Raw genomic sequence first — 24,630 nt, 5'->3', positions numbered from 1 at the left:
TACATAGGTCATGAATGAGAAAACAATGTCCCAACACTGTACTAAGTAGGTATGGAAATTTCCAGGACAGCCACAATAAGATATTATGAAAATATTTTGGTCACAATTTTATTACTGACATTTAATATTATATAATTAGTATTTTAATTTAATTAAGGCTGATATCACATTACTATGGGAAAATGTTTTATTATACCCAATAAGAAGAAAAAAAAAACACATTTCATTTTTTTTAAATTCTTATATGAATTTCAAATATTTCCAGGATCTCAACAACACAGTCACCTTTGCTCTAGTTTTGCCATATGAGATGAGCCTTTTGTTTGTTGTAGGGCTTTTTTTCTGAACCAACAACTGAAATTTGAATGTTTAAATACTTAAAATATATATATTCTTTTGATAATATCTAAATGTGGCTTTAAAATTACGTGGGCTACATACTCATCATGAAATAAAATTCCGCAACTCCTGGATGAACGTAATGAGGAATTTCTACATAGGTTTCTTCCACAAAAAATATATGGTAGCCTCACTCTCCAAAACAGATTAAGGATCACCCTTTGTATAAAATCTGTGATTCTCTACTTGCTCTTTGAGTTCATCAGGCTGAATTTGAGGAAAATCTGCAATTCAACTTCACATAAAATATATATCTATCTTTAAGGACTCCTCCAAGATGGCCAACTCCTCTAGTTGAAATAAAGAACAGAATTTGGGGGAAAAAAAGACTACAATTCTCACTGGAGAGAATGCATTCCAAATCACTGATAATGGAAGTTATCCAACCAAAAATATTAAGAGACAATATGAAAATTCCTGTACTGTTGCATAATATGTCCTTATTATAGTATTATATACAGTATATCAGGACAGAAAATACTGCAATATAGAGTATTTTTTTTTTTTTTACTTTAGTACTAAGGTCATTTGGTTGTTACATATTTTAGCAAGTATCAATCTGTTATTAATGAGGCTATATTGTATTTAATTAAGAAGTCTAGAAGAAGTTGTGAAGAAGTCAAATAATACATCACATGCGGTCAAGATGGTGCCGATTTCTAAAGCACCATTTGGCTAAACAAGTGCACATCAGCATAATCCAGGTTCTGATTACTTGTGGCACTCAACATAACTACCAAAAAGTAAAAACACATAGAAAGCACAAATTACTTTCAGTATAAAATAAAACAGAAAATACTGATCAAATGTATACAATAGATGTTGGAGCTTGTGCAATGAAATGCTATGGTGACAAAGTCAAAACATTTTATTAAAACGCTGTGTAAAACCATACATCTAACTTGAGTTAGCAGTCAAGTCAGGCTGGGGAGCATGCACTGATACAGAACATTACCTCAGTCATCACATGACAAAACAGCTCAGGATCCTGGTTGGCAACCCCCCCAAGGCAGACACGGTGTCTAGTCCACCCATCAGAAATGACCACGTATCTGCCTCAGCCAGGTGTTACGTGGTCATCTCCATGAGCAACTGTTTATTATTTTAGCTTTGCTTCAATGATATTTTAACACATTGGGTTATCTATACTATTAAATACATGCATGTTACAAGCATAACTAAGATGAGGTAAGATAATTAGTGCAGATAAAGAAGACAAGTTTCAGGGTGAGGTAGTAAGGTAGTAATACTCATTATTCATAGAGCTGGAGAGTGCAGAGGTGTTGCATGTTGACATGCAATTAAGAATTTCATATCACTGTCAGAATATTAAATATTTAGGTGGCCATACACGGATTACAAGTTGTTATTGTTTTATTTATTTTTTTATTCTTCTCCCATCCTTAAGTTGGTAATGTATTTAAAGCTGAATACAATCAAACATTTAACTATAGCAGGCGGGATGGGCCAAAATTCCTACGGTAACAGACTTATAATCTCATACAGAAAAATGTTACTTCAACTTAGCACTGCAAAAAGGCGTCACTAACATCCACTGGTCATTCAGTGTACTTAGTTTATCCATACATTTTTGATGCATAAGTAACCTGTTGTGTGTTGTTTGCTACTCAGGGTTATTTACAGAATCCGATTTTATGATTATTATTTTTGTCCTCATACATAAAAAACTGAAACAGAGCATACATGATATGTAAAAACATAAAAATGAAAGAAAACGTGCTTTATTTTTACATCATTATGTGAGTCTAGGCATAACCTCCATTGATCAGTACTAATTACTGAAAACTAGAACAGACTGTTCACAGTTAACATGCAAAGATGAATCTAATCGAGCAGGTAAGAATTAAGTCATATTTCACATCTATATAACTTTAAAAGCTACAGCTTGTAAAAATAAATTTACATTCATGGTACTTGGGTTTGCACAAATTAACAAAAAAAACTTGCCCTTGCCTTGACTACAAAAAACACTCCACATATTTGGTCCCCTAAATGTCAAAATATTTTACCAGCAATAACACTTGGGTGAATTCTATTTGATTATTGTACAGTTACCCAACTTTAGAGACTCTTACCATATTTTTCACAAACGGGAGGAACAGTGGTAGACATGTTGCAAGTATAGATGAATGAAGGAACATATGCAAAGGATGTATTCAGTAGTGGATCCCAGACAATTATGTTGTGGATTACAGCAAAGGCAGCATAGGAATTCACAAACAGCTGTGTTTTGTCCCCGGAGCTTAAATCTAAAAGCTGGAAAACAAAAAACAAATGAATGTGTTTCGAAATATCATTTGGTGGACAGTAATGACAAATAACAGACACAGTTTGCTGGTAATGCTCATTTTTAGATTAAAATAGTATAATGAAAGACACTAAAATTCAAAGTTATATTTAAAAAGTGTAAAAAAAAATAACTTGCACAGGTGTTTGCTTAATTTTCACCTGTGTTTATGAACTAAATTTCTCATTTTTTTTAAATGAATAAAAATGACACTGATGGAAAAGTAATAAATGCAGCCACTATCTTTCCCTTCATCAAGTTTAAACTGTTTTTGATTTTAACTCTTTTCCCCAAGAGGCTTAATTTCTCCACAAATATTGTTAAACTGGGTTTTGTTTTCCTCTCTGTCAAAGTTAATTGGCTGTATCTTCTTTTTAGCTCAATTTCTTTTATACTTTTCAAATAAGCTTAATTCACTCATAATTCCTTTTTTCAGAACAACCAAGACAAAGCACATATTGTAAATACTTTGTGTACACGTATTATATGTATGGAAATATTGCATAGTTTTGTACTTTTCAGTTGTTATTTTTTATCAGTAAATATGTGTGAACTAATTGAGTCTGTCTTCAGTGAGGGTTCCCATGTAAGAAAAAAAATTAATAGAAAAATAAAACATATTAAAAATTACTTCTTTAGCAATCATATCAGTAAAGGGTAACTGGACTACGATTATATCAGTAAAACAGATCTGCCCATGTTTGTGTATAGTAGTATCATCCATGTGTATTTTACCTCTACACCCTACCATAACAAGAAAGTCAAGAGGTAGTCTTACAAATTAATGCATGTCTCCATACACCATCAAAAGACAGGGCAAAGTCTAACACAGGACAAATCAATGATATCCTCACATAGGCTCAGTATGTGTAGACAAGTGAGAGTATGAACCTCAGCAGGAAGTATTAAATAGAAATGCTGTATTTGTGCGTAAAAAGATTTTTAGAAGTATGACTGTGCATCCCTGCCAAGTTGAATTATGTTTAAACTATTCTTGTATATTGTCTAAACTAGTTACAGCAGACAGCAGAATTCGGAGGCTTTATACTGAAATGGGAGACAATAGGTGAAGTCATTTGTGAAGAAAAAAAAAAAGAGAGACAGAATGTCGGCCAAGAATAAAATAATAACACAAAATGTTTTTTTTCCAAAGTGAAGAGAATTTTTAGGCCAGCACAGCGCAGCAGTTCCCTTTCACCTAATATTTTAAAAATATCAGCAGATTGAAATGCTCCCAGGTGATAGTTTTAATAATATCATCACTATACTGTAAATTGAAATGGAGGTCAAGGTGCAGTGAGGCCACCATTTAATTTCTTCAATAACTTAACAGCTTTCTTAAAAAAAATACCCTAGTCTTTAGCAGGGAGGAGATTAGGGCAGCAGCAATCAATTTCATTAATAATCAATGATAAAAATACTGACCAACAAATTGTGTTATTAATTACCTGTCTGGTTAGGCATTGTCTGTGTCTGTTTATTGACCAAGATTAGTGTTAATCACATTTTGAGATATGTCAAGAGAGAAAAGATGTAAATACAGTGTAGAAACAAAAAACTCAAAAGCATGAAGTCATTTCAACTTTACATTCTGTAAGAAATCGGCTAACTTGACACAGTAGGACAAATATGATGTGAACACTACCTGAAAAGACCATAAAAATAATAAAAGACTTGTTGCTATTTACTTTTTTGGTAAATGTAATTTTAGAGCATACTTGCACTAATGTAATGAAGGAAAGGATTGCACAAGGAATGCTTCTCTTATTTTCTGATCAAATTCTTGCATTTTTACACAAATGTTACATTTAATAAAACAATTATAATCAATCAACTAATCGATCAGCAAAATAGTTAGTAGCTGCAGGCCTAGCAGAGACTGCACATTCTCCCTGTGTCTGCATATTCCTCCCTAAGATGTGTTTTAAAATAATAAGACACAGCATGTGGGAAAGTGCAGACATTCATGTGTGGGCTTACAAATGACTGGCACCCTGGCCAGAGTTGGTTCCTACCTTACACCCAGTGATGCCAGAATAGGCTCTATCTATTCTCTAAAACTTTAAACTGCATCAAGAAGGTTTGAGAATGTTATATCTGATTTAACACTCCTTCTCTTCTTTTCTGGCTTTTTTGCAACACCTTTAATCATACAAAATACTGCTGTAAGGATTACAGAGCAAACTTGTGTTTACAGATTATACACCTGTTATCAAGATTGAGTAGACAGCTTGCCACAAAGATAAATGCCAATTTCTAAACTCCACTCCTTGAGGCACCAGTGAAGGATTGTAAAGACTGAGAAAATGCAATATGAAGAATAGATTTTCAAAGACTTTATTTTTGACTAAACTGTGTGCAAATAAATGCTCTCATGGACTCCTGTCATGTCCATTTGAGCTTCCTCCTTGTGTACAGTAAGTGGCATAGTGTAAAAATTTTAACAGAATGAAAGAATAACAGTAGTATTATATAAAAGTACACATAAAACATGTTAGTGATGTTCACAGCAGAGCACATCCTTTAACTCTTTACTAAATCCTATTTCTCCTTTCTCAAACCTGTCTGACTGGTTCAGTTTGCTGCAGCATGTTGTAAGCATTTATTTCAGAGGTTAAATATGCCAATAACAGCGGTGTAGTAGAAATTTCTATAAAAATGGGTTTTGGAACATAATTTTAAAACCTTTGTTTGAGAGATCATGAGAATTTGCCATTTATTTATTTCTACAAGTGCCTTCTGGACTTGGGGGATGCAGTCGCTCCTGATCATATATAATGTGTTATATTGTGGTAGATGCTTCAAAAGTATATGGTTAAAGATGACTGCTGTGTGTCATTCAGTTCCCATATTTGCATAATGGGAGCTGTGTTTTCACACATGGCACTAACATGAGACTATTGAATATGGGCATTACAATTAGTCATGCATTACGATTCACTTCCATTAACAGGTCCTACGATTGAGAAGTAGTAGGATTTTAGGGAATGCACACTTAAAATGCAACATCCTTTCAGTCTAAAACTTGTCAAGAGTTGCTTTCAGATGTAACCCGTACACTGTATTCAGGCAACATGATCCCCACCTGCTATCAAACCAAATACATTACCATAGTTCTGATTCCCTTTACTTAACTTATAGTGCAAAGCAAGCAACAGTGTTCTGACCCCATACTTGTAGTAAAAATTAACATAAAAAATATATGCATTGTGTAATATGTATGTGCACTCAATGACTTAGTAAGTTGAATTTTTTTAATTTTTGTTTATTTTATTAAATAGAGTGATAACATTTCTGTGAATTAAACACAGCATTTTTGTAAGAGTGATATTAGAATACAATTATATTTATTAGAACTTTGCATAAAATACCTGTACTTGCTGTATGCCTTAATGACATTCTGTTTTATAAAACAAAGTTTTTATATAGTTTACTCATTGTTTTTATATCACAGGTTTACTTTTTGATCTACTCAGTGCAGCTGTTTACTGTTTTAAAATGTGCTTTATGAATAAATGTAATATTAAATTATATAATACAAAAATAAACCTGAACACACCTTAGAAACAGCTTAGATCAGTGGTTCCCAAACTTTTTTGATTCTTGGTGCCCTTGCTGAATCCAGGTTTCTCCAATTCTAATTTGCAAAATAGCCAATATTTCTTTTTAATTCACGGGTAAAATAAAAATAAATAAAACACGTATTTAAGATCACAAAAAAGTGTAACTGAACAAATTCAACTAATTATAATTAGTGGGATTGTGGTGTAGCAGGTCCGTGGCTATGAAAGTTTGGCGGCTTTTAAATAATTCATTTGCCATGTCAGTCTCCGTGGGCGCGATCGTGCAGCCGCAGGGAGTTGATAGAGTAACTGGGGTGAGTCGCACCTGCACGCGAGGGTGCAATTGTTCTCAATTGCTTAATCGGCTTCTTATGGTGCACGATTGAAATGCTGCGCCCACGGAGCCATATAAGAATGGGCCAGGATAGAAGGAGAGGAGAAAAAAAAATAACAGATGGAAATGAAAAAAAGCTTGGAGAGTGAGAGAGAGGCGTTGGAGCGAAAGAAAGAGGACGAGCCAGACAGCATGAATCAGAGAAGTCAGCAAGATTCTAAGTGTCACCTTGTAAGATGCTACCAATGTTTTGCTTGATATTGAAGCCTGCTTATAAAATCTACCTTTTTGTTGATTTAACTCTTTTAACTTTCTGGTAAATTAGTCACGAGATTTACTAACCATGCTGGGATGATTGGTTTTCTAAATGGCGTTTCAACGTACTTTTTAGCATGCACTCTGGTGCCAAACTTTCATACACAGTACACACTGTGGCCTCTCTTCACCACTGACTTCTGACAACGTAAAACCAAAGTCCTTTTCGAAAACTTTCAGGGTTTCAATAACCATGGGAGAGGTTAGGTAATGCTTAACACTCATTTTGTCAATCACAAAAGGGGAAGACAATATTACACAATTCCTTACCATGAGGATTTTCAGCAGGCTACTTATTAGCCATTGATTATAAACTCAATCCAAAAAACATTTTTTATGACATTAGGGAAGTACTGAATGGTCTGTGACAAAGTTTAGAGCATGTGTGGGCATAACACACAGAAGGCAAGATTAAGTAATATGAAACTCATGCAAATAAACAGTACAGTGGAACCTCGGTTCACAAACGTCTCAGTACACGTACAACTCGGTTTACAACCAAAAAGTTCGCCAAACCTTTGCCTCGGTTCACGACCACACACTCGGTATACGAACAAGCCAGTTTCCCTTTTGGTTTCCGCACGTGTTGCATTGTTCTCGGTCAGACGTGCGTGCTTTCGCTGTGAACTCTTTGTGCTCTATTTCATTTCCCTTCCGGTTCGTACGCGACGATTACTGTATTTAAGCACGTGTTCAGCATCTCCCTGTTCATTGTTCTCAGTCAGACGTGCATGCTTTACCTGTGAACTCTTTGTGCTCTTCAGTATTTCGTGTGCTTTTGCAGTTAACCATGGCTTCTAAGCACTGTAACTTCCTCTCCACCCAGTTCCTCCTCACTTCATGCCAGAACTTGACTCGTGCAAGGTTAGTTTTCTTGGTGGTTTATGGTAAGTTTTTGTATTACGGATTTTCAAATGTTCATTTTTCGGTTCGTAGCATGAATTGTTGTAATGTTACTTTTCTTGGTTGTTTATTGTTACAGATTTTTCAAATGTTCATTTTTTTCCCTGTGCTTAAAACACATTTAAAAAAAAAGCGTTTACAGCGATCAGGTTGTAAGGCTATTAGCGTGAACTCCTGCAATGTTACTTTCTTGGTTGCTTGTTGTTTGTGTTTAAATAAAGTTCAAATTTGTTCAAATGTTCCTTTTTTTCCCCTGTGCTTAAAACTCATTAAAAAAAAGTGTTTACAGCGATTGGGTCATAAGGCTATTAGCGTGAACTCCTGCAATGTTAGTTTTCTCTGTTGTTCAAGGTTTTCTCAGTGTTATTCAATGTTTTTACATTTAGCTTACTATTACAATGTGCATTCTATGGTGTAATTAACTATATTTGTGCTTAAAAATGTTTAAAAAACAATATATTTACATACAGTTTGTATGGTCTGGAACAGATTAATTATATTTACATACAAACCTATGGGGGAAATTGCTTCGGTTCACGACCAAATCGGTTTATGTCCAGAGTTTTGGAACGAATTATGGCTGTGAACCGAGGTTCCACTGTATTACTCTAGTAATATTTTTATGCAGAACATCATATACTCTATTTTCATTTTTAAAACAGTTGGAATACAAGCACCACTGCATGAAGTAAAAAATACTGAAGAAAAACAAACAGTCTAAAATAAACACCTTTCTAAACATTTTAACAATAAACAGCACAGACAGTCACGGAAGGATTCTCTTATTGATGAATGTTGCTTTTCCTTTAGAACTAAATAATACTCTTGTATTGTAGTAATACATACTATTTTAGTACCTTAGTTCCATATTTTTCCACCTCTGTAACAGATGTCATCTTTTCAATGCTACTAAACAAGATCTCCTCACTCATGTCATTTGCTGGTAAAAACTTCAAGTATAATGTATACTTCAGTCTCCATCTAGAATTGGTCCCAAGGCTAACATCACATGCAGGAGGCAATTTCCCTCTGAAAAGAGGACAAATTTTTATACATAATCAAAAAGAGGTTGTAAAATGGAAGCATACACTCACTGGTGTTGTTACCAGTCTTGCAATGACTCTAGACCTTTGTCCACATAGTAAATAAAAGCAAGAATGTTTATTTACTGTAAAAATCACCCATGTGATGATTAGATATATTTTTTCTATATCATCAACAGATCTGAAAAGTATTAATTTGTGAAAAATCTAACACATGCACATACATTAAATATTCAGTCACTAATTTTTAGCATATTAGTGTGCAATACACAAGCGGTGAAAGGCCATATATGGATCACCTGTGGTAGGTGACGAGACAGGCAGTGTGGTGTAGTGGTTAAGGCTTTGGACTTCAACCCTTGAGGTTGTGGATTTAACCTGATACTGACACTGTGTGACAATGAGCAAGTCATTTGACCTGAATGTACCCCAACTGGAAAATCAAAAAAGAAATGTAACCAACTTTATCATAAATGTTGTACAATTGAAGTCAGAGGTTTACACTTAGGGTGAATTGCAGCTTACTTAATAACCCCTCCATAGATTTTATACTAACAAACTATACATTTGTCCTCTCGTCTAAGACATCTATCTTGTGCAGGGCAAAAGTAATTTTTTCCCCCTAACAAAGTTCACAGTCATATTATTTAACGTTTTACTGACTATATCCCAGTTTCACTGGGTCACAAATTTACATATACATTTTTAACATTTGGTAGCATTTCCTTTAAATTGTTTAGCTTGAGCCAAACATTTTGGGTTGCCTTCCACAAGCTTCTTACAATAAGTTGCTGGAATTCTGTAACTGCTTCTAAAATAATCTTCTACAGAACACATGTACTGTATAAATATATTTTGTTTTCCTCCTTTGTACTCTAGGTTTTATAGTAGAAGAAGTAGTATAGAGAACATTTCACCAACAAACTGATTGATGAGTTCTTCGCTTTGACATCACCATTTACACTTTCTTAACCAGACAAAGATTTTAATCACTGGTCATGATTATAATGGTAAAATTTACAGAAAAATCACTTTGTTGACAAAATAACCACCACTATCTTCTTGGTGAAAAATTGAACAAGAATGTAGTTTAGATAGCCAATAAAAAATGTGATATCACAATTCATGATTTTTTATGCCACATTTTCACAGGGAAGCTTATATTTAAAAAATCATTTTGAAAAAAGAAAAAACATTTCCTTATTGTGATCGGCATTTAAAAAACAAAATCTTTCACTCATTTCTGAATATGTTTTGGTTAAATGGTCTAATTAAAACTCTTTAAATTATGATTGTTTAAACAAAAACAAAGGACAAAACAAACAACAGTGAACATTAAAAACCAGGCAATTGTATGATGATTTATTTTAAAATGAAGTGTCTTACAGTATACACTAAACCTTGCACAAATAAACACTTTAAATCACAACGAAGTGTTAAAAAATTTGAAATTATAAATCAGTGTGCATAACAGGTATGTAGCAAGATTTGTTGATCATAGCAATTGAGCAGCTCCTGTGAAATAGTTTTCAATTAGAAAAACAAAATTTTACAAAGAAAAGTGACTGTGCTTAAGAGCACAACTACATATCAGTTAGCTTCAGCTGTTTACCTTAGGGGTAACTGGCTTTAGATATGAATGTGAAGAGTTAAATTGGAAATGCTATTGGCTGTTGTGTCCCAGCACTGGTATAAGGCACAAAGGCCAATTATGAATGAGAATGTTAAATTACTTTTGGGTTAAAACTAAAGTATTGCTGAACTAAAAACTGAGGTTAGGTGATTATTACAGAAAATTAAGCACATACCTGGCAGATAAGATTGTGGATTTCAGAAGTTAAAACTATCTGAGAGTTTAATATCTGGTACGTATTGTTCTTTTCAATAGAATTTTCATTTTCTATCCCGTTTAGTCCTGAATAGGATTGTTGGAGCCTATTCCAGCTAGCATAGGGTGCAAGGCAGGAACAAACACTGGACAGATTACCAGTCCATTGCAGAGAAAATACACACACACACATGCACACACTGCAACCACACACTAGGTCCAATTTAGTACTGCCAATCCACCTAACCTGCATGTCTTTGGACTGTGGGATGAAACCAATGCAGACAAATGGAGAACATGTAAACTCCACACTGGGAGGACTCCGTACGTGAACACTTGTTTCCTTACTACGAGGCAGCAATGCTACCACTACCATGCTGCATCTTTAAAACAGAATGCCATAATTAATCCATTTCAATATTCATACAAAAAAAAATTTACTAAAATCAACCTCACCTTGCTACCCCCAGATTGGCTGGTGCAAATTTTACAATGGTTTCATATGCTCCAAACTTGAGATGAAGATTGGGGTCATTTTCCAAGCTGAATTCTAAATTGCAACTTCCAGGAACAGGATCTAAAATTTAACAAAGCAAAAAATTACTCGTCAGAAAAGGAAATTAATGACATTAATATGATATCAGTGGCAAAGTTGAAAAGGAAAAAAATTCATTGGGAGTAATCATGCAAAATAAACTACAAAAAGAAATGTTATCCATAACATATTCTTATAATTATATAGTCATTTTTACAATGTTGGTGTAAGTAAAATAAGTTGATGTTTTACACATTTTATGTATTGTGCCATGAAAAAGTATTTTCCCCTTTCCCGATGTCCTCTATTTTTTTTTCAGAAAGAAAAACGTATACTAAAAAAAGGCAACCTCAGTAAATACAACATTCTAGCAACCAAGTGTAAAAGTAATTTCCCCCTACAGTTAATGTTTAGTTGTGACATCTCAATGGGGTTCAAGTCAGGACTTCGACTTGGCCACTTCAAAACCTTACTTTTGGTTCTTTTCTTAAGTCATTCAGAGGTGGGCTTGCTCTTGTACTTCAGATTATTGTCCTGCTACAAAACGCAAATGAGCTTCAGATAACGGACAGATGACTGGACATTCTCCTTCAGTACTTTCTGGTGAAGAACCAAATTCATGCTTTCCTCAATTATGGCAATTTGCCTAGGCCCCGAAGCAGCAAAGCATCCCTATACCATCATACTACAACCACCATGTTTGACTGTAGGCACGATGTTCTTATTATAGAAAGAAGCGTTAGCTTTATGCCAGACATTATGGGGACCTATGTCTTCCAAATAGTTCACCTTTTGACTCATCTATGCACAGTACCCAAAAGATCTTGTGGTAAATAAAGGTAATTTAAGCAAATGTTAGATAAGCATTTAAGCTCCTCTCCCATTAATACCATTTTACCTAATGCCATTCTAATGGTGAAATAATGAATGCGGACATTAACTGATCTGAGAGAGGCCTGTAGTTCCTTGGATAGTTGTCTGGAATTTTCTGTATCTTCCTGAATGAGTCTTCTATGCCATCTCTGAATAATATTTCTGGGCTAGCCACACCTGGAAAGATTTACCACAGTTCCATGTTTTCTCCATTTCAAGATAATGGCTGTCATTGTGGTTCATGGGGTCTTAGAGATAGTTCTGTACACATTTTCTGAACGATATATTTCAGAAACTTTCTTTCTCACGTCTTTTGGAATTTCTTTTGATTGAGGCATGAGTTTTTGTCCAACCATTCCTAGAAAGGTTCTGTTTAAGGGATGTTTAGATTCAATAGGGCTGACTGCAATAAAGCTTGAGTGTACCTTGTCTAATTTAACCCATTATCAATTAAATTTGGTTCAATGGTTAACTTAGTGACTATGGGAGCAGTTTCTTTTTCACATGGGTGTTATACGTGCTAGTAAACTTTTTTCAATCAGTATATTAAAAATAGTCATTTAAAAACTGTGAATTGTGTTTACTCAGGATATATATTGTTTTAAATTACTTTTTATGTATATTTTTGACAAAAATTTACAAAATGAAAATGTTACAAATAGACAACTGGACAATGAGTGATATGAAGCTCTTTGCACATCTTTATTACACATGACATGGTCCATCAACAAACAACAAGCATGAATGCAGTGTTGCAATTTTAAAAACTTGGATGTACACTTGTAATTGGCTAACACTAGTTTGGGTGCCATCACATCAACCAGAATCCTGTTCCACTATGTTGGCCAACGTGATTCTCAGGCAAGAAAAAAGCAGGTCCCGGTAAAGGAACGGAAGCGTTGCACTTGTTTCTTGATTGTAATGAGCACATCTAAACATTTGTCTGTGCATCTATCCATTTTGTAACTGGTGGATACAGTTGAGGTTGCAGTTATAACCACCTCACATGCATCCACTTACACATGTGGGCACAGTGGCAGTGACGACAACTGTCGTAGCAATTAAAAATTGAGGCAAGTTTCAAAAGTAGTGGCTGTTTGGCTTGTCACCACTACTGATGAAATGAGCTGCTCCATTTGTTAATTCTAACATAAAATGTATTTAGGATTTCAGTGGTTGAAACGTATCTCCCAATTAATACGATATGTACAAGTACAGTATGGCAAAACAGCATTGCTTCACTGCTGAATACAAATATGCAAACACTAAATTGGTATTATTAATTTGGTTTTTGAGGGCAAACTAATGTTTATGAGAACAACCTCTAAAACATGAAGAACACAGTAAAAACATTTATGTCATATACATTTTTTTAGGTAAAATCTTAAAGCAACATAACTAAGGCATGTTGAGGGCCAGGAAACTGTGATGACAGAGCAGAGCTGCCATTATCTGACCACGATATTTCAGAGTAAATCCTTTCTATACCTACTCTTCATTTTATGTTCAATAATCACTACGTGTGGGTTGGCTCATTAGTGTGCATGTTAATCTAATAGTTTAGCGGTACAGCATATTCTGTGCATATTCATTTATGAAATAAGATGTCTGTCAGATTTTGACTGTTTGACTAATTTACTTTAACTTTTAGTTGTCTAAAACCAATGTACTTTTTCTTGACTATAATTAATTTACTTTTTGTTGACTAAAACTAACAATTAAATGACTAAAATGTGACTAAAACTAAAATGCTATTTAGTCAGAAGACTAAGACTAAAACTAAATCAAAATGTATTGTCAAAGTTAACACTGTATTTAGGTAAACTGGTTGGAAATACTACTCATTTTAAAATAAGTGGTGACAAAATCAACATGATGGGGTTAGATGTGACCCTTGGACCTTTTAAAGCAGGTCAGTTCTTTATGTTATATACAGTAAAGCCTACAATGAGTTCCAGTTTTCTCAAAGACCCCTTTCACATGTACTTCATATTACAGTGCATCTGTATATAAATTAAATGTATTTTAATGCTATGTGAAAGTGTAATCTATTTCCATGGTCTGCTCACATTTATTTGTGCAGCACAGAACACCACAGTTACTAGAATGTAGTCAGAAAGGAAACTGAACTGAAAAGAAGGTGACTTGTCACACTGCCATAAAGAAGTTTAGTGTTTTAGCTCATGAAGGATCTGGTAGCTCAATGATACATAATCTGCTGCATCCACTATACACACTTTTAAATGGGCACATGTGTCAGGATTGGCCACCCTTCCACAGCATACTTGAATGCTACCTCCATTCTATGTTATTCTTTTGTCTTTTTTGCAGACTAGATTGTTGTATGCAAATAGAAAATGTACTTGTATTTTCACTCATGTTAAGTGTGATCTCTACAATATCTGACATCTGAATGTGGTCTATGTGATCATTAATGCTTTTACATCCATTTTTAAAATTTTAATTATAAACTGATATACCTTGCTTTAGCTATAAATTCTGCTCTGCAAGAATTTGGCCCCAGGTTAAATCTATTTGATGACCCTTGAGTTATGCATACATAAATATGCATATACACAATGGTGTTCATCTTTTAAACATGTACTGCCCTATTTAATAGTAATAAATGTTTTTATAGTTAAAAAGATTTTAAATTAAAAAGACACAAATCGCTAATTAGACGCTATTGTTACCAATTATTTCTTAAGGTGCAAGTATTCATTAAACCAGTCCTTGCAAGACATTGGTTTTAGTGTAGACAATAAAAGGCATTTTTATTAAGATTGTAAATGGAATATATTTTTTTTAAACAACAGTCTTGGTTTACATTTAATTTAATATTCTTGGAATCAAAAAACACCCACAATACCTTTTTCTCCATATGGCACAACTGTAACATAGGCCGAAACATTTTGTGAACAGACAAGATAAAAATCAGCTTCCACAGCTCCTGGGTTAAGTGGAATAACCAACCCAGCACTTTGTCCAGTGTAAGATGAATCCAGGTTAAATTTCTGTTCATGGGTTAAAAAAAAAAAAAAGTTTGTGAAAAAGGAGAGCATTTTGAAAATTAACTTTATTAAATAATTTAGATTTTATGAGAGCAACTTGGTTAAGATCAGTAAACAATAAATACATGCAAAAAAATAGAATTTCAGTTCACAAATATTTCTTTGCATGCCATAAACTTTATTACATTTAAAGTTTGCTTTTATAAAAATTAAAAAATTATTGATACATTATTTTTCATAACATAAAATATGTATTTTTGCAAAAGTACAAAGCCTGTAGTGACACAGCTTACAAAACTCTTATACTAATAACAAGAATTCCATGCTTAGAAAATGAACAATCACATTTCACTATAGCAACATAGAATATTTTTATACATAATACAAATTTAGTAAGTTGACTCCAATATAGTACTTTGTTGCTGGAACATTTATAACATTCAACAGAAGTACTGCTTTTACCTCAGTTGTAAAAATTAATCTGCCATATTAGTAAAGGCTTCATTATAGCCCCCACTATAATGATCAAAATATAACTTTATCAGCAATTGCACTCCAACATAATCTAAAACACATTTTATTTGCTAATGCGTAAGCTGTTGAATGTTGTTGTTCAGTCCAGATACATTTTCCTTTTCATAGAGCAAGTCATTGAAGCCAAGCTGAACGTATGGCAGCCAAGCCAAAATTTCAGCTACATTTAAGCATGTACACAATAATAATAGTAATAATCATTCTTTAAATTTATATAGCTCTTTTCTCACTACAGACCCGGCACACAAACCCATGATCTTCTTACGGTCCAGCAACATTTTGTACCATGTCTCCAGAAGCCATATGATGCGAAAATTACAGTGTGGCAGTCTAAAATAATGAAACAAACTTTAAGACAAAATACTGACAAAAATGCACAGATGCATACCTGGAATTGTGAAATGGTCACTTCCTCAAACTGAGCCTGAACCTGTGCAATGAGCCCAACCACAGAGCTGTCATTCACATTCACTAGCACATGCACTGTTCTGTTTGAAAGCAGTTGGATGACAGTTGGCTTGTACATGTGGACTGCCAAAATATTTTCTGCTAGAATATAACAAGCAAAAAAAATGCTGTAATGAGAAAGCTTCAACCAATAAAAACAGGGATCAAAAACCTGTAAACCATCAATACATTATTAGGCTTTGTAGCTTTGATTGCATTTCTTTATTGTTTGGCTGCTTGCTAAAAAAACAAAAGTGAGTAATTAAAGGTTCTGAATCTTAAAAATAAAGTCAATAAAATTAAACCAACATGACTATGTTTCAGAAGCAGCAGTAATTGGTTACTATTTAATAAAGTGGCAGGAGCAAAAACTTGTAACCTACAGCACCTGTGGCCCCATACGAACTTATTTTGACAAGACTGGGGTGCATTAAGCCACAGCCAGAACTTACTGTTCAAATGATGCATGTCAGTGTTGTTGGTCATCCAACCATTGGAGGCCCTGCTACTTATCAACAAGTTTCTTTCATTTCAGTTAATGTCAATATTTATGAATACATCATCAGAAAAACAATGAAAGAAAAATGTATTTCACCTCAGGGCAGCAAAGCAGAAAACACTACTCAGTAGTAACAATATGGCTGGTCTCCTTAAATTTGCTCAATAGCACCTGAATAATCCTTAGCTACTGTATTTTCAACAGTGCCTAGAGAAATGGTAACCAATACTGCACTTTAAAGTAAAAGAATTGTAAATATGGTCAAGTATGATGGAGGTCAAGTCACAGGTTACAATGCTCTGCTGCAACAAAACCTGGAAGACTTCATGTAAGAACCTTCTGTAGAATATCTGACAATCTGTTCAACAGTCAAAGTGCAGATGGCTCAGATGGAGCAAACAGTTCAAAACACATAAGCATGTACACATCAGGTTAGTTTAGGGAAAAAAAAATAACCTAAAGCCCATAGTGAAAATGCAGTGAGACATGAAATGTATACTGTACTTCATACTTGAAAACTCATAAATGAAACTAATTTTAAGCAGTTCTGAAAGGCAGCATGTGAAAAAATTCTCCATTACTTAACTTTAAGAAAATAATCAATAGCTATATTAAGCAAGAAAAGTTTATAATTATTAAAAGTTTGTAAACAGCGAGTACAATGTTGCAATTACTTTTCAAACAGTGGTCAAATACAAAATACATTTGTAAAAAATAAATATAAAATATGTAATTAAGACAGTGGTTTATGTCCACTCAGCATCTGTTTTATACAGTAGTAGGTCTACGTTATACATTATCACACTTGAGGTGAAAAAAAAGACAAAGACAAATGTCTTATAATACCTTGTTTACTATTTACAGGATATACGGTAGTTACCTAAGAGCATGCAAGGTTAAGATCAAGTGGGAGTTTATTTAGAGAGAAAATGCTTAAAGATTTGCTATCAGATTTGGCTGGGTATAACCTTTCACTTATAAAACTGTTTTATACACATGACCACATCAAATATGAAATTATATAACTATGTTCCATTACTAATTATATCAAAACCGCAATGAAATAAACAGGTTGTGAGCTACCAGAACAAAGCTCAACCTTACAATACCAACTAAACCATTGATTATTTAAAAAAAAACTTATTATTATTATTAAAAATCTGCTGAAAACGCATTACTTTAACGTGGCCTTCTCATAACTTCACTGTAATTAAAATCCTGATACTCTGTATATCCATCTCATTATAATAACTATTCATGGTGGCTCTAAAATCTGTACTAACCCCGACTCTCTCTTCGGTTTCCTTTTCCGGTATCCTTTGGTGGTGGCGCACCGTGATGTTCCAACAATGATGGATGGATTAAAAGCCAGAAGTCTCTATGACCAACAACATCAAATGACTCCGTGAGAACCCTAACTACAAAGAGGACTATTTCATTTATGTTAGGTAGAAAGCCCAGAGGGGATTGGGCGGTCCCGTGGCCTGGAACCCCTGCAGATTTTATTTTTTTCTCCAGCCGTCTGGAGTTTTTTTGTTTGTTTTTTCTGTCCACCCTGGCCATCGGACCTTACTCCTTTTCTATGTTAACTAATGTCTTTTTCTTTTATTTTTCCTTTCTTCATTATGTAAAGCACTTTGAGCTACTTTTTGTATGAAAATGTGCTATATAAATAAATGTTGTTGTTGATTATTAACAAACTAATCATTTTGGTGTTAACTAATTACAGGCTCTTTTAGTCTTAGATCATTTGGAATTCCAAGAAATGTACTGATGTTGGCTGGATTATGTTTTTAGTCTTTACATTTGACATTTATCATAAACTTCTTCCCCACATAGAAAACTCTAAAGATATATTTGGACCACATTCAATTTTGTAAGTCATCTGGGTAAAGTCATATTTTAAACAAAGAATAACAACATTGAAATTGAGTCAAATGACTTTAAGGACCACTGTAAAAAAAAAAAAATCTGAAGGGTTGAGTCTGTCTGTCTTTCGATTGCTGGCAAATCACTGGGGCTAGAACCTTGATCCTTCAACCTTAATCGAAAGCTTATGACATGATACGTGTTGGTGTAGCAAAATGTTGTGTAGCGACAACCTTTGCAGAGTTATTGGTGGTCACATCTTTATTGCGTTAAACAGCTAGAGAAGAGTTGACATGGCAGAAAGGAAAAGAACAGTGACAACATCATAGTATTGAGCATGAAGAGCATTAGTGAGGCCATTCATAGGAAGAAGAAAAAGAGGAAAAGAAGAAGAACAGCTGTGCAACATTCTGAGCATTAAGTATGGGATATAGAATGCATGCACAGTTATAAGATGCACTCGACAAATGCCTGCACAAACTGCCTCAGCTTGTGGTCCTCACAGCAAAGTGATTTACAGGATCACAAAATGTAGTGCTATACACCGTAGTGGTGTGAAACAGAAGCGTCAAGCCAAACACAAGAGGAGATACAATAAAACGAAAAGACACTAAAGAACATAGCAAAGCGAGATGCAAGCTTGAAAATACAGCCATTGACCAGCTGGCTAATTCTTCAGCTCATCTTCCTGTTTCCTTTTCTCTTCACTCTCTACAAAACAGCCTATAAATATAACACCATTTCATGTCGCTTGCAGTGATCAACCATCAATTCCCAGATGATTTTGCATTCATGGGGTGTATTGAAGAAGGGGACAGAGTATAGGTGATAGGGGGAGGACTTTATTTCTTGGTGTAAAAAGAATAGTCTGCATCTTTTCATAAGCAAAACTAAGGAACTGGCTATTGACTTTCATTATAAAATAAGAACCTCTATGTCCGGTCACTTTTCAGGGAGTGGATGAAAAGGTTGTGTACTCCTCCAAGTACTTGGGGTTCACGTCAATGACAGGCTGGACTAGTCTCATTACACAGAGGAACTACATAAAAAAGGGTAGAGCAGGCTCTTTTTACCTAGGTAACTATGTTCCTTTAATGCGGGTAGCGGCATTCCTGACATCTTCTACAACTCTGTGATGGCCAATGCAATCTTTTATGCTGTGTTGTGCTGGACTGATAACATCACTACAAGAGAAAACCCTTTGAATCAAGAGAGCTAATTAAAAAGTCAGGCTCAGTTATGGGCTGCACTCGAACCCCTGGAGGTAGTAGCAAAGGAGAGACTTAAAATAAAATGAGTGTCATTATAAACAATGCCATACACCCTTCTCCATGCCACACTAACACCCAACACTTTCAAGCAATGAATTATTCAGAAGAAGTGTGTCAAGAAATGCTGTGGGTCTCCTTAATATAAACAGCAGTATATCTGCATAATGCCTCAGTGGAACTGTGAAGTCAGAAGGGTTGTTCTTCCTTTTTAGTCATTCTGGTGTGTGTTCAGACAATACTGTGTGTGTGTATATATATATAGATATATCTCTATCTACAGTATTTAGAGAGCTTCTGTAAAAAATCTAAATATTCCCTGGGGACAAATAAAGTTCCATCTATCGACATACCAGACACACTCTATGGTAGAGAATAAAAGAATGACAGTAAAATATATGCCGACAAACAAGGAAATTGCTTAATACTTTGAACAATACTTGTATTGCTTTTACATCCTTACATCAACGTTTAGTTGTACAGCACTACATAAAGTTAGATCAGCAATCTGCTCACTATGGGATTGCACTTTTGCATAGTAAATACAAAGGAATGTGTTGCCAAAATGGAAATGTTCATCCTGCTCTATATCAGCCAAAGGAACTAATAAAATACATTATAATTTCGACAGGAACTGAAAGAAGAAACTATTTAGAACATACACCAACAGCTCCTTATCTTTTGCATCACTGGGATCCTCTATTGATAATCACCAAGAACACACAGTGCATCCATTTTCATGTCCCTACCCTTTTAGGACCTTATTTGTACAGCGCATCACTTTTTCCACATTTTATGTTACAGCCTTATTCCAAAATTGATTAAATTCATTTTTTTTTCAGAATTCTACACACAACACCCCATAATGACGTGAAAAAAGTTTACTTGAGGTTTTTGCAAATTTATTAAAAATAAGAAAACTGAGAAATCACATGTACATAAGTATTCACAGCCTTTGCTCAATACTTTGTCGATGCACCTTTGGCAGCAATTACAGCCTCAAGTCTTTTTCAATACGATGCCACAAGCTTGGCACACCTATCCTTGGCCAGTTTCGCCCATTCCTCTTTGCAGCACCTCTCAAGCTCCATCAGGTTGGATGGGAAGCGTCGGTGCACAGCCATTTTAAGATCTCTCCAGAGATGTTCAATTGAATTAAAGTCTGGGCTCTGGCTGGGCCACTCAAGAACATTCACATAGTTGTCCTGAAGCCACTCCTTTGATATCTTGGCTGTGTGCTTAGGGTCGTTGTCCTGCTGAAAGATGAACCGTCACCCCAGTCTGAAGTCAAGAGCGCTCTGGAGCAGGTTTTCATCCAGGATGTCTCTGTACATTGCTGCAGTCATCTTTCCCTTTATCCTGACTAGTCTCCCATTTCCTGCTGCTGAAAAACATCCCCACAGCATGATGCTGCCACCACCATGCTTCACTGTTGGGATGGTATTGGCCTGGTGATGAGCAGTGCCTGGTTTCCTCCAAACATGATGCCTGGCATTCACACCAAAGAGTTCAATCTTTTTCTCATCAGAGCAGAGAATTTTGTTTCTCATGGTCTGAGAGTCTTTCAAGGTGCCTTTTGGCAAACTCCAGGCGGGCTGCCATGTGCCTTTTACTAAGGAGTGGCTTCCGTCTGGCCACTCTACCATACAGGCCTGATTGGTGGATTGCTGCAGAGATGGTTGTCCTACTGGAAGGTTCTCCTCTCTCCACAGAGGACCTCTGGAGCTCTGACACAGTGACCATCGGGTTCTTGGTCACCTCCCTGACTAAGGCCCTTTTCCCCCGATCGCTCAGTTTAGATGGCTGGCCAGCTCTAGGAAGATTCCTGGTGGTTTCGAACTTCTTCCACTTACGGATGATGGAGGGCACTGTGCTCATTAGGACCTTCAAAGCAGCAGAAATTTTTCTGTAACGTTCCCCAGATTTGTGCCTCGAGACAATCCTGTCTCGGAGGTCTACAGACAATACCTTTTGACTTCATGCTTGATTTGTGCTCTGACATGAACTGTCAACTGTGGGACCTTATAGCGACAGGTGTGTGCCTTTCCAAATCATGTCCAATCAACTGAATTTACCACAGGTGGACTCCAATGAAGCTGCAGAAACATCTCAAGGATGATCAGGGGAAACAGGATGCACCTGAGCTCAATTTTGAGCTTCATGGCAAAGGCTGTGAATACTTATGTACATGTGCTTTCTCAATTTTTTTATTTTTAATAAATTTGCAAAAACTCAAGTAAACTTTTTTCATGTTGTCATTATGGGGTATTGTGTGTAGAATTCAGAGGAAAAAACTGAAATGAATCCATTTTGGAATAAGGCTGTAAGAACAAAATGTGGAAAAAATGATGCGATGTAAAAACTTTCCAGATGCACTGTATGTGTTCCACTAGAGCTAATAAATATGATAGTTCATATAACCTACAGAGTTTTTTTGTGTTTAAAAAAAAAAAAAAAGTAATTGTAAACTAACGTACTCATGTATTCACTCAGTTGCCTTTTATGTAATATTATGGTCTTGTTGAAAACACTGACTTTTTAAAAACGTCCAATAAAGTACTTTTTCAATTGATAACACTCTGTGGTTGATCAGGCTATGTAGGCTTACATGCCATTTCATTATTAAATCTCAGGGCATGTCCAATGCATGTAGCACAAGTTTGGGATGAGCAGAGGATATGTGAAGCTAACAATACTCCAGAAATTTACAGTGTCACCTTTATGTAAGTAACCTGAAATCACACCAATACACTAATATTATAAAAGCAAGAATACTGGACTGATTCAAGAATAGGGCTGTCTGGCTGGCTGACAGACAACATGACAGACATTTGTCCCAAGGGAAATTTGTATTTTACAGAAGCTCAAGAAAGATCATAACAAACAAAAAAACACAGCCACACACCATCAAACTAATGATGAGATGCCAGTCAGTAAAGTACAGAACTCGCAGCTTAACATGTTTCTATTGAATGATTTGTTATTATTTGTTCATCATTATTATTAACAATACTGTTTCACTGTTAACGGATTACACACAACATAAAATTTAAGTGGCATAGTTCAGAATGACTGAAAACAGTGCATACATTGCATGTATGTAATAGGAATGAAACTAAAAATAAATAAATCCAATACATTATTAACAAGGTGAAATGTGCAGAAATTGAGAGGCTTCCAAACTAATGCAAACTCATTTCAAGTTACAGTGTTATTTTCAATTTTTCTAAAACATTTTAGGATCAGCTTAGATTTCTAATAATGTAGTTGAATATAATAAAGTCAACTGCAACAACAACACATAAACGAAACCAAAACCAAAAAAGCACTAAACCAGGAGTTCACTTAAGCAAAGAATCCCCTGAAAACTTCAGGATTAGCTTCTGGTGTGACAGTGTAACACAAGTGATAACGCTGCTGCCTCACAATTCCAGTCTTCAGGGTTCAAATCCTGAGACCACTGTGGGCAGATGACACTTTCTTCCTGTGGTTAAATGGGGTTTTCCTTCTGCATTGCAAAGTTGATCATTGTACATTTTTGGTTAGTCTGGTGTGTGTGTGTGTGTCCCCAATGGTATCCTACTAATAAAGCTAAAATTCGTTTACATATACACAACACACGCACCCATCTATGCAGACGTCACTCTTATATTAGCACTTATTCAAATAAATGAATTCGAAAAACTAAAACGCTATCAGTCTATTACTTCCCACACCCGCGTCGACTCACCTCTTTCTGGTGCAACATACTGTAATTCAACTGTACAACTAATCCATTTACCGTGACAAGCAAACAGCAACAACAAATAAACCACCTGCATCCTCAGAGCCATAGTAGAGCACTCATTGGTGTTCCGCAAGACAAAGTCTTACCAGCAACTTCCGGGTGGGCGCTCGTGATGACGCCATCTCATCGCGCGGTGTGTGTGTGTCTCTTCAAGAAGGCTAGTGATATCTGGCGCAGATCATTTATAAGTTAATTTATGGCTAACTTGTATGTTCAGTTTAGTGTATGTGCCGTTAGACGTGTTGCGTTTAGCTACACACTGCATATTTTGGGTATTTTTTATCTTATTTTTGTCGCTTTGTTTGTCTTGTTAATTTTTGACTTTCAGCTTGTAGTATAATTTAATATTTTTTATGAAACGTGAATTTAGTACTTGTGTAATATATATCATATATAAAATAATGCAATGTATAAAAGAACGAAGTAACCATTTACAGCTTTTTTCCGTTCAATTGTTCCGTCAATATACATGTTTATTTTTTAAACTTTTTTTCTGTTATCCTGGCGTTTTGAGTAAGAAAACATTACTGTCCAAATTCTTCATCGCCACCTAGTGTTCAATCGGTGTATTGGTCTCCGTCTCAGTTTGTGTGAAGCCTCTCTGCCCCAACAGAGTGGGTTTAAATACGCGCCCCAGCTTTGTCCATGTTGTGAATGCACTTTCTCCTCGTATTCGCGTCGATTTTAAAAGGAAGGTTATTCGTACCAAAATGAAATGCACTCCAACATGGTAATCGCATTGCAATGTGCATATGCATTTCGTGGCCCATTTAGTATCAAACAAATGATCGATTGATCTTAACTACGGTACGTAATTTTCATGTCATTTTAAAATGCGACACAAAAGCATATTGCATTTTGATTCATGTCCATACAGATCGTGTGTCGGAAAAGTAAAACAAATGTACAGTATTGCGTTTCTGTGTAACACTGGAGAGTCCTGGAGAGGAGGGTGCGTCAGATAGTCGAACCTTGGATTCAGGGTGAACAGTGTGGTTTTCGTCCTGGTCGCGGAAGAGTGGACCAGCTCTACACCCTTAGCAGGGTCCTGGAGGGTGCACGGGAGTTTGGCCAACCAGTCTACATGTGTTTTGTGGACTTGGAAAAGGCGTTC

General features: G+C 35.4%; 1 protein-coding gene across 2 annotated transcripts in view; it reads right to left on the bottom strand.

Moving 5' to 3' along the window:
- The window catches only part of LOC120529603 (transmembrane 7 superfamily member 3-like), a 42,145-nt gene extending 18,538 nt beyond the window's left edge, over positions 1–23,607 (bottom strand). The window contains exons 1-6 of one of the 2 annotated variants that reach the window (XM_039753537.1): positions 23,460–23,607; positions 16,035–16,192; positions 14,971–15,115; positions 11,150–11,270; positions 8,680–8,851; positions 2,496–2,676 (exon numbers count right to left, since the gene is read on the bottom strand). In XM_039753537.1, coding sequence (XP_039609471.1) covers positions 2,496–2,676; positions 8,680–8,851; positions 11,150–11,270; positions 14,971–15,115; positions 16,035–16,192; positions 23,460–23,562 — 880 coding nt within the window. In that variant the 5' untranslated portion in view covers positions 23,563–23,607. Of the gene's footprint in view, positions 1–2,495; positions 2,677–8,679; positions 8,852–11,149; positions 11,271–14,970; positions 15,116–16,034; positions 16,196–23,459 lie in introns of both variants that reach the window. The other variant, XM_039753530.1, reaches the window with a different exon arrangement.
- Positions 23,608–24,630: the final 1,023 nt, after the last annotated feature.

This window comes from Polypterus senegalus, chromosome 1, assembly GCF_016835505.1.
Source record: "Polypterus senegalus isolate Bchr_013 chromosome 1, ASM1683550v1, whole genome shotgun sequence".
Taxonomy (NCBI): Eukaryota; Metazoa; Chordata; class Cladistia; order Polypteriformes; family Polypteridae; genus Polypterus; species Polypterus senegalus.
Note: the sequence above shows the minus strand (reverse complement) of the source record. Positions and strands in the feature narration are given on the sequence as shown.